The sequence below is a fragment of the Helobdella robusta genome (assembly GCF_000326865.2).
Source record: "Helobdella robusta unplaced genomic scaffold HELROscaffold_1, whole genome shotgun sequence".
Lineage (NCBI taxonomy): Eukaryota > Metazoa > Annelida > Clitellata > Rhynchobdellida > Glossiphoniidae > Helobdella > Helobdella robusta.
Window position 1 is genome coordinate 157,146 of NW_008703570.1, and position 12,456 is coordinate 169,601.

Here is a 12,456-nt window from a genome sequence, read left to right on the forward strand (position 1 = left end):
AGATAGATAGATAGATAGATAGATAGATAGATAGATAGATAGATAGATAGATAGATAGATAGATAGATAGATAGATAGATAGATAGATAGATAGATAGATAGATAGATAGATAGATAGATAGATAGATAGATAGATAGATAGATAGATAGATAGATAGATAGATAGATAGATAGATAGATAGATAGATAGATAGATAGATAGATAGATAGATGGTTGAGTTGATCAAGGGCTAGATAGATGGATGGATTAATGAATGAACGCATTGATATATAATTGGGCAGACGGATGAATGAAAAAAGGAATAGATGGATGGATAGATATATATAGACATACAGATTGATAGATTGAGAGACAGCGTAACATAACGTAACGCAGCCGAATGCAACATATCATAATACAACATAACATAACGATGAAATGGAGCGAACTTAAGCGCCTACATCTGCAACTGCAAAAAGTAACAGTTAAGTTTTCAACATTCAAGAGAAGCGAGAACACGTAATTATTGTTATTATTGCTTGTGAGTCTGCCATTGAAACTGCCGCTACTGGGATGTTTTCAATACTAAAATTTCCAAAAATGTTTTTAGCTAACAATTATAAACAAAATTTTTTTCATTTTAAAAAACAATAAAAAATAAATATTTTAATTTTTGAAATAACTGGCTGAGTTTATCCGCGTTCAATGTTTACTCGCATGCATTGGTCATGTGGGTGTGTGTGCGTGTGCGTGTGTGCGTGCGTGCGTGCTTCAATGTATGGGTTTATATACTTGTATGTTTTGCTTTTATCCTACATGCTTTGGTGGTGTGTTTGTGTGGCTTGATGTCTTGTATGAGTTTGTACGATAGCGCTTGAGTTGTGTTTGTGTGTGTGTGTGTGTGTATGTGTGTGTGCATGTGTGTGTATGTGTAATTAGTTTAAAAGGTTAATTTTTCAATAATTTATAATCAAAAATTCTGAATATATATACTTTTCCCTCGATTGAGTTCTACGGCAACTCAAAAGTGTTTGAAAGAAAAGAATGTTTCATAAAAAATAAATTTCCCTCGGACGTATTGTTCTATTGTTTACAAAAAATTAACATTAAAATACCAACCAACCAGCCAACTAACCAACCAACCAACCAACCAACCAACCAACCAACCAACCAACCAACCAACCAACCAACCAACCAACCGAGTCGTTCGATCAATTAGGTGAATATTTTCAATGCTTGATACATTTAGTTCGCATGCAAGTGACTCACACAATGGCTGGGTGGAGTGGATAGTTTAACATCAGCCCAATAAATGGGTTGTGGCATTTTTACAAATTCTAATTGAAGGTTTTAGTTTTTTTCCGTACAATAAAACATGATTTCACAGTATGCATTTCACAGTATAGATATATAGTATAACATAATATATCTGTAACATTGTAAGTGGTTCTGCGTATGTCAGAGCTGCAATAATAAAGACTAATAAAAAAAATTAAAAAAAAAAATTTCAGATCTCAAATAACAGAAAGACGTCATAGACTCACCAATGCATAGGACAATTGTAGGCTTGTTCATTTTAACTTTTGTTTTGTAAATCTACCATGTTTGTACCTTGTTCCAACGCAGAACAACTTTCATGTAGGAGGATAAAATACGGTTGTCACGTAAATTTATTGAACAATTAGATTAATATTAACCCCAATCTTAGCCTTAACTGCGTGCCTAATTTTGTGTCACCCAATATTCATACCAATATTCATACACGCACATTCATTAAGCACGTATGGCTTGCACGCACACTTCACGTACATGAACTAAACACGCACATTCTATACACATTACACACACACACACACTAACACACACACACACACACACACTTCACACACACACGCGCACATACTCACAGTGGACAGAGGCAGGCAGCCGACGTGATGAGTGCAGCACATGTGACGTCATACGCGTCATGCAAAGATGCAGAACGACAATTTTTTGTATCATTGCATTTCTTGTCGCCTCCAGAGATAATCTAATCAGATGTCACGTGAGCCTCACTAATGCAACCATCCCATTTCGTATTCACACGCACCTCCATGCATTTACATAGATTTAAATATCTTTAATATTACAGCCATGAACGAACATGCACATATCAACTTGCGAATATGTGATTGTGTTTGTGTGTGTTTGTGTGTGGGTGCTTGTATGTGTGTGTGTGTGTTTGTGTCGTACGTGTCCAAGTTTATATTTACTTAATTATAACTTCTGTAAAAGTATTGTACATGCATTACATAGACTGACTAAATTATGAGTATAAACCACTTAAAATTCACGTATCACATAAACGTGGATGATGATGAATGGCATGGCATGAACGAAGGATGGCGATAATGCACTGATGATGAGAAAATGATAATAAAAAAATGAAACTGTTCTTATTTGTCGAAAGTTAAATTAACAATCATTTCGAAACTGATGAATGAGAAGGATTTCCTAGCAAGTGCACAAGTCGGGATATTTTGATGCATGTTGGAGGGAGCCTCTGTTCCTCTACCTGCTGCCCTCATAGCTACAATTCTTCACACCATGTTCTTCAGTCGACACTGGTTCTTGATGCATGACGTCACTATCATCATTGTCATCGTCGTCGTCATCACCATCATCATCACAAACAAATTTTTACCACAATTTAGTAATCTTTTGCTATCAATATTGTAATCATTCATCCATTCATTCATCATTATCATCAAGGATAAAATGTTTAATAATAGCAACAAAACAATCATGTTATAATAAAAATAATAATAATAATAATAAAAAGTATAACTATACGTTATAGAATTTGAAGTTTTTATATTACAGTTTAAGTACCTTTGCTAGCAGTAAAATTTAATCGTAACAGCGGTAAAAAATATGCAGACGATGAAAAGATGTTTCGAAACAAAAGAGAAGATGCTGGATTAGTTCGAACGCAAACCTCACGGAAAAAACAAACAAGTAGATATTAGAATGATCAAAATTGAAAATTTTGAAAAACCAAATATGAAAAATTTTGCAAAACATTGATATGAAAACATTCACATGAACGTACATACAAACTTACATACAAACATACATACAAACATTTATACATATAAACATACATGCATACATACAAACAAACATACATATAAACATACATACAAACATACATACTAACATACATACAAACAAATAAAGATACATACATACATACAAAAATTTGACGGAGCCCTGCGCACCGCCCTGTCGTCGATTTGCAATGTTCAAGTGACTGACAGTGGTTGGTCCCAGGCTCAGCTGTCGGTGCGATTTGGTGGACTGGGGTTGCTTAGCGTGGTTCAGCTGGCTCCCGTTGTTTAAAATTCTTCTGCCGCTGCCACTCTCGACCTGCAGTCTTCCCTGCTCCAACGGTTTTTTCGTTGCCGCGATATTCTTCCCCCAGTGTCCGCCCCGGGGGACCGTACGCACGTCCAAATTTTGAACGAAGAATATAAAAAAATCTTTCAAAATTTGTTGTCTTCATGCGGCGACGACTTTTCCACCGCTCGTTTGTTGGCCATGTCCAGCGTTGCCAGCTGTGGGTGGTTGAGATCGTGGCCTAACACCTCTGTGGGCACCAGGCTTGACGACGAGTCTGTGAGATTTGCCATTGGCTTCAGACTTGGCCTGGTCATTCAGAATAAATACACGTGCCGATGTGGCGCAGGGGCGGACGAGTTGGGGCACCACGGTTTGGTTTTTCGCCTGGGTGGGGGCCGTCAACTACGTCACTCAGCGCTAAACGATTACATTTGTCGGCTCTTCTCCAAGGCTTCAATCCCGGTTCTCAAGGAACCATCCGGCATTTCTGCGCATGATGGTAGGCGCCCGGACGGATGCACGCTAATATCTTGGAGAGCCGGCAGATGTTTGGCGTGGGATGTTATGGTTCCTGGCACCCTCGCCGAACGATGACAAACCTGACAAGTAAAGAATGCGGTTTGGCCGCGGCCAGGGCAGCGGACGAGAAAATGAAAAAATATGAGAACGCCCTCCCCTCGATGGAATTCTTGCCAATATGCATCGAGGTTCTTGGCCCGATGGACCCCAGCACCCTTAAATTTCTTAAGGAAATATGCAAAACGATCAGCGTCAGATCAGGCGAAAGCAGGGAACTGTTTTTCGCAACTAACAACATTTCGTGCTTGTTGCAGCGGTTCCTGCGTGTCTGTGTGCTTGAAAATATCCAACTGAATGCCGACATGTGCAATTAACGACAAATCAAAGTGTTAATCCATTTGTTACTTGATGTTTGACGGTTCAGTGTCACTCATCATGTTTTGGTTTTAACATACATACATACATACATTCATACAGGCATAAATACAAACACACAGACAAGCATACACACTAATGCACGCACTGATGCAATAGTGAAGAATGTTTGGAGAGGAACGAACGAAATCATTGTTGTTTGCTGTATGCAGGCTGAACAACAGTACAACTCTCTGTAGACCGGCTCCTAAACATCCAACACATGCAAACAATATGTTTTTCTCTTTCTATTCTTTCACGTACGAAGGATTTTTATGTATGCACTTATATTTATGTATGTATGTATGTATGTATGTATGTATGTATGTATGTATGTATGTATGTATGTATGTATGTATGTATGTATGTATGTATGTATGTATGTATGTATGTATGTATGTATGTATGTATGTATGTATGTATGTATGTATGTATGTATGTATGAACCCATAATTGATTAGAACAATAGGGAAGTAATAATCATATCCGGGTTCAGCTTTAATCTATGTTAAACGCTTCGCACAGACAGGTATTTTAACGCTCCCTCCAAAATACAGAAAGAATTATATTTTTGAAGTAAAATAGAAAAGGATTGCTTTACATAACTCTTATCTAATGGGTCACCCGATACTTCTACAATCCTGCTACAGAGTTCATTCAGAAAACTCTGAGTCTGAGCATCGGTTGGACCAAAGGTCTCAATGCAGACTGGCTGAAAAATTTTGCTTTCTGCAAGAGCCGCATATTTTGAATTAATGTATGTATGTATGTATGTATGTATGTATGTATGTATGTATGTATGTATGTATGTATGTATGTATGTATGTATGTATGTTAAAACCAAAACATGATGAGTGACACTGAACCGTCAAACATCAAGTAACAAATGGATTAACACTTTGATTGATTTGTATGTATATATGTATGTATGTATGTAGGTTTGTATGTATGTATGTATGTATGTATGCATGCGTGTATGCATATATGTATGCATGTATTATTATTATTATGGAATATTTATGAAGCGCTAATTAAACGAATCTCCAAAGCGTTATCTAACAAAACTGTGCTTAACATAACATAATTGAAATAACAGATGAAAGAATGTCAATGTGTTGCACAGAAATAAAATTAAAATTTTCTAGTGAACAGAAAAAGTAGTAGATGCGTTATAGCGTAAATAAAATAATATTTAGAACATGTCAATTAAACAAAAAGAATTGATCATTAATGCATTATAATGAAAATAAAAAAGTTTCCAGTTTTTACTTAAAATCTAGCATGTCTAGGTCAAAATTTCTGAGAGAAGTAGGCAGCTTGTTCCAAACAGTGGGTCCAGAGACAGCAATGTGACGAGAGCCTATACGGAGACTCGTTGTTGCAATCAACAGCAGGTTTGAAACATTGGATCTCAAATGTGCTTTTGTAGATCTTTTTTTGAACTTATCAGGCAAATATGATGGAACTGGACCGTTGATGAACTTGTAGACAAGTGTAGAAGCTTTGAACAATACTCTTTTGTCGACGGTTAGCCAGTGGGGATCTTTAATAATGGAGGCACATGATTATATTTTAGAACTCCAACAACAACTTTTGCCGCTCGATTCTGTATTGATTGTAGTACCGCCATGAAGCGATCAGGCAAATCATTAAACCAACTGTTGCAATAATTGACGCATGAATGCACAAATGCATGAACCAGCGTCTGTAATGCGGATGCGTCTAAGGATCGTCGGATTTGGCTGATTTTCCTGATTTGAAACATGCATTCGGATGTGTCGTTTCATCGACTAACTTGAATCAATCGGGAAACCGAGTTTAGATGCTATCTGACAAAATGGGATGACCTAATTATTAATAGTTATCGAATTTATATTTATCCATGTTCCCATTGGTAAAAGAACAGTCTTGTTTTGGTTTAGTTGTAAACCGTTGTTCTGTATCCATATATTGACCCCAGACAAACATTTAACAACATTATATGTATGTATGAATGTATGTATGTATGTGTGTGCGTGTGTATGTTTGTATGAATGTACGTATGTATATATATGTGTATGTGTGTGTGTGCTGTATGTGGTGTATGTACGTGCGAGTCCATGGTTAAAATCACTAGCCATAAAAACTAACATTTGGTCCCGATTCGCTAATTAATCTTAGTTTCAGGATCTTGCACGACCGGGCATTTAGCATTATTTTATAAGACACAAAAAAATTAAATTTCTGTAGCACTAGTGAGATAATTTGTTTTATAGATTTTATCGTTAGAGTAACCTGAGATGTCAATTATTTTAGTATTTGAATTGTCAAAGAAATGTTGTGCGACTTTACCAATTTGACGAAATGTTTCGACGCAAACCGGAACAGAAAGCTATGTGCCGTCATCGTGCATGGTGTACTAGGAATTGATCGAATCGGCTGCCTTTGTCACGGCGGAGCTGGGTTCTACCAATGTATAACCAATTTACCTTTTAGCCAACATGTGTGGAATGTCACGTCCTACGTCAGGCATCGACCCTTAGACTAAGGGATGAGAATATACTCGTCGGGTTTGGCATCACATTCCGGAATCATGTCTGAAGGCATTTTGCGGCTGGTGTATTGGATTTTTGAAACAATCCAAAAAAGTGATCTTTCATTGCCAAATGCCGTGCCTGTCTGCCAAAATCTAACCTGCATTAGAGTATAACCATGGTATCCCAGTGGGAAAACATCAACACCACACAGACATTTGTGTTTGTACTTGTAGGTATTTATGTTTCTAATGTATGTATATATGTTTATATGTATGTATGCATGTATGTTTGTTTGTTTGTATGTATGTATGTTTGTTTGTATGTATGCATACACGTATGTTACATTTGCATATACTGGCAGACATCAGTTTAAAGAAATTCAAAGATGGAAAAAAGGAGCTAAGCGGCCAATGAAGCAGAACACATGTGATAAATGGGGCTGCTGGTGGCGATGATGATGAAGAGTATGATGATGGTGGTGATGATGATAAAGAAAATGATGATGGTGGTGATGATGATGGTGATGATGATGATGATGAAGTGGTTGAAAGTAATAAAAGGAATGTTGGGGAGCCTGAAGAGACAAATGACGAACAGGATGATTGTAATGATGATGGTGGAGATTAAAAGACCGGTAAAGAATACATGTAAATAAAAATCATGATGTGATGAGAAGAAGAAAAAAAAATCCTAAAAAAAATGAAAAGATGAAAACTTTGAGTGGTGGAGCAAGTACAAACAAGGAAGGCTCATCCAATCGGTCATCCCGTTTTGCCGCTTGTTTTAATTTTTCATTCGGTTTTACGATTTTTTTATTTTTTTTATTGTTATTTGTTCATTTTTGTATTTATTTTTGAAATTATTTCCAAGTGAAGTGCAAATAATATTGATTTATAAAGCAAATATATTTTGTGAGCAGGAAAAACTTGAAATGCACATACCCTGATTCACGCTAACAAACATTCAAATATTTGAACAGATTCTATGAACGTTGAAGAACGTTTGTTCGACAAACAAGTTTGTGAACCTGCAAACAGCTGTCTGCAAACATCTGCAATCCCAAATTAACTTACAGGCACTTCACAAAGCAAATGCTGACCAGTTATTACTGAAACTTCAATGGTCCATTACACATTAAATTGTAATGTTCTAGCTTTCTTGTATGTATTTTCAAATTTTCTCACAACTATAAAAAAACATTTAAACAATAAAATAACTGTTTATTACACCTTCCAAAATTTCCAAGTTCAGTCAAACTCATCACATATAAATCAATAAAATGTTTATAAAAATTGATAAAACATTGCGTACGAGGCCTATACTAAAACTTACACCAAACGCCACACACACCACACACACACACACCACACCACACACACACACACACACACATACACACACATACACACACACATACACACACACACATTGCCAACGTAAGCAGCGTCACATAATTGCATTCAAATGATTTTCCGCAATTTCAGACCAGAGAAAAACTCTTACCAGCAAAAAATAAGACGAAGCCATTTGTTGTTAGCAACTCCACTAATGCACTAATATTGCCGATGACAATTTGCCTGCTGGCGATAATTCGAGCTGCAAATTAGTAGAATAATAATTCTGCATTTAGGATTGATGTTGCATGGAATTGTTTGTCTTTGAGTGTCACACGTACCTCGCCTGATGAATAACTTGAAATTTGTTGCCTAATATCTTTCAGGTAATATATAAAAGGTCCTATTTGATGAATTATTTCTGCATGAATGGTTATAAAATAATTTATTGCAGTATTGATTGAATATTTATCCATGAAATCTTTCAAAATTACAATGTACAATAAATGTACAATACAAAAAAAACCTCTGTTTGTGGATAGAAGCAGTCACTACAGAAATGCTATTACAACACTTATGAGATAAAGCCAACAAACATGTACTTAGTCATGAAGGTAAATAATTTTTGTTAAAAAACACAAACATCTTTAAAGTTGTTTATTATATGAATAAATTCAGCAGCAGAAATGAGATGTTGTAGTGGAAATTGTTAACATGTGCGGTGGGTGGAGAGCGTGGAAGATTAGATTTTTGCTTCTATGATGGATTGATTGTTTGACGAACATTTCAAATGAGATGAACACTTCAATGCCACGTCAGTTTACATACATAACAGCATACATACATCGTACAATATACTACGTACACACATACAACACACCAACATACAAACATACAATATGCCAAAACGTACAACATACAAACACACAACATACAATCATTAAACATACAAACCAACAAATTAACAAATAACATACAAATATACAACATACAAACATACAACATAAAAATAACATGCAACAGACATACAAAATGCAATCATACAATATCATAATATACAACATACAAATGTACAACATGCACTACACAACATACAACAACGTACAACATACTAACGTACGGCATGCAAACCGAAAACATTCAAACAGAAAACATGCAAACATACTAATTTCAAATATACAAAATTCACACATACATCATGCACTGAGCAACATACAAACACACAGCAAACAAACATAAAACATGCAATACACAACATACAAAACAAATGAGTTGCATGAAAACCTTTCTTGTCACCAACAGCACAAACAAACATTCACACAGGCATATTACACATATATCATTGCAAGGCATCGTAAATTTACGACTTTTAAAATTTTTCATACAGAATTGAAAATTTCCTCATTGATGAACTTTAAAATGCAACTGAATTGAGTCGTTAGGTCAGAGATAGATAAAACATGTAAAACAGAAGTTAACATAATTAAAATAAACTAATATAATAATTAATTAAATTAATTATTAAAATAGAAAATGAATGAATGAATGAGTGGGTGAGTGAGTGAGTGAGTGAGTGAATGAGTGAGTGAGTGAGTGAATGAGTGTGTGAGTGTGTAAGTGAGTGAGTGAGTGGATGAATGAATGAATGAATGAATGAATGAATGAATGAATGAATGAATGAATGAATGAATGAACGAGTGAACGAACGAACGAACGAACGAATCGCTGAATACATAAAAGTTTGATTGAATGAATGAATCATTGAATGAATGAATGAGTGTGTGCAGACATATTAGATGAAATGTTGTGAGAGATTCAATAAAGTGGTCATCAGTTGTTTGGGGTGATGATGATGATGGCAATGATGGTGGTGGTGATAATGATGATGAAATTTCGGAGTAATGATGATGATTTTGATAATTTTCAGTGATGATCACGACGACTAAGTTTATGATTATGACGATGATGATAAAACATTTGATGGTGATTATTATTCTTATTAAGATGATGATGATGATGTTGTTGTTGATGATGATGTTATTAATGTCAATCATTAATGATCCTTTTTTTTCCAATGTAATCAAAGTCTGTTTATTGACTCTTTAAGTTTTTCTTTCATTTTACGTCTGTTAGAGTATAAGAGTGAATTCAAACTTTAATTTTTAATAATATTTTTGTTAAAATGTAAGGTCAATACGTAAAAAATGCATTTTTTAATTTTCTTTTAATTAATTAATTCAATAATTTTATTTATATTTCATTATATTTGTCAACAATCACGACCGGAAAATAAAAGGAATTCTGCTTTTTGGTTATATGAACTACAAAAACTCTTGAAATTTATTTTAAATAAATTTGATCATAATTATCATCGACAATCACTCACTCATCTTCATCATCGACAATCACTCACTCATCTTCATCATCGACAATCACTCACTCATCTTCATCATCGACAATCACTCACTCATCTTCATCATTCACAATCTCTCACTCATCCTCATCATCTACAATCTTTCACTAATTTTCCTCATCAGATCTATAGGAAGAACGTCGCTGGCTCAATCATTTTCATTATCATGCCTCATAATTGTCATTCTCACTATTACATTTCCCCAATAATTTTCCATCAGAAGATCAGTGACAGCTTGTATGAGGCATTAACGTTCAGATGAACACACGTACACACACATACTTGCACACAAGCACACACACAAACACACATACACACACATACACGCACACACAAACATACACATATATGTATATATACTAGACAGATGTATGTAAACATATATCGTCATCTAGTCCCGTTCTGTATCTGTAGTGTTGGTAACAACGGGTGAAACCTTTCTCCACTTTACTCCATTCTCTGTTGGTCTGCAATCTAGTGTCTTCTTTTTCTTTCGCGTTTATTTTTTATTTTATGATTTAGTTTACTAGCAAATTTAAGATTATTCACAGAATGAATAATACAGAAATGTAGAACCGACACGGAATGTTTGTAAACTACATACTGAGGAAACTAATGTACTTTCAAGTTGCATCCAAGTGGTGATGTGTTTCTAGAAAAAAAAATGTACTGCAAGTTTGTCTCATTTCTCATCAGGCTTGTCGTTTTCCATCCATTTAGTTTTTATGAAGTTGTTAAAATATGCCGTGGTTGAATGATGCAATCAGAAAATATTTTTGAGTCAAATGTGTGGAATTACTTTTAATTTGAAAATCATTTAGCTTTAGACGTCTGGTGGGATTATAAAATAAATTTGTTTCCGTGTACATTATTTATATCACATTTCGGTCTTTGTTGGTATAGTAATTTGTGTTTGAAATTAATTCAAAACATTGTTTTGAGAGTGAGACTAAAATCAACTTCAAAACATATTTATTTAGAAAAACTTTCAATCACAAAGTTGAAAGAGAATAAAAAAAATGAATGGAGTAATGTGGAATTCATGGATCCAGTGGGGCATAATTGAGCAACTTCTCGATGAGGTCGACGTGGCTGAGCAGCATTCTTCTGCAGCAGTACCTCTTCAGTCCCAATTCATCCAGAGCTTCACTGTTTCGAAACGCAAATTGTTTTTTATATTATTAACATTTAAAAAAGCATTAATAAAAACAGCACCAAAGTCATTCGGCGCTAAACTAAAAAATCGATTTCGATTGGACGGGAGTGTAAACTTGAAATTATTGTATTGTTTTGTCGGGTTTGAAAAAAAGAAAAACAATAAATATTGTTTATCAGTATCAAAAATTTTCAGTAGTTTTGTGAGTTTGGGGAAGCCCAGGTCTAAAAAAAACAGGGCACGTAGAGTTGAGTACAGCTGCTAATAAAATGTTGTTTATTATTTCATTTGGTTTTTTTATTTTCAAGTTAACGAAACTCATCTAATATCGCAAAATTTATAATTTTTAAAGAGAACGAACCTATACACATATTTATATGCATTCATAAGCGCGTTTTAACATTTGCCAACATTTTAACAAACTTAACTTACGAATGTAGATTTGCAGACATGCACCACGCACAGAGACATGAACATACGCACACGTACAGACGTACACACTTACACGCACGTGCAACCATGCACGTACACACACACACACACAAGCAGAGAGACACACATTACGGTAATAACACGTTCTGTCAAACAAATTGATGCTCTTCCTTCCTACAAATGACTACCCTCATTGCTCGCTCATCACTTTCTTCACACATACACCTCTCACATGCACACGCACATAGGCACAAGTTAGCTCAGGCGTTTGATTTTGGAAGTTATGCTAACTTACACGTGAATGTACGAGT

General features: G+C 35.1%; 1 protein-coding gene across 1 annotated transcript; it reads left to right on the forward strand.

The window, feature by feature from the left end:
- Positions 1-413: 413 nt before the first annotated feature.
- Positions 414-6,874, forward strand: HELRODRAFT_158318 (hypothetical protein; the record flags this gene model as incomplete). Its single annotated transcript, XM_009010426.1, has 4 exons — positions 414-458; positions 1,890-2,024; positions 3,865-4,206; positions 6,803-6,874. The coding sequence occupies 4 exons, from the start codon at positions 414-416 to the stop codon at positions 6,872-6,874; spliced, it is 594 nt and encodes a 197-aa protein (XP_009008674.1).
- Positions 6,875-12,456: the final 5,582 nt, after the last annotated feature.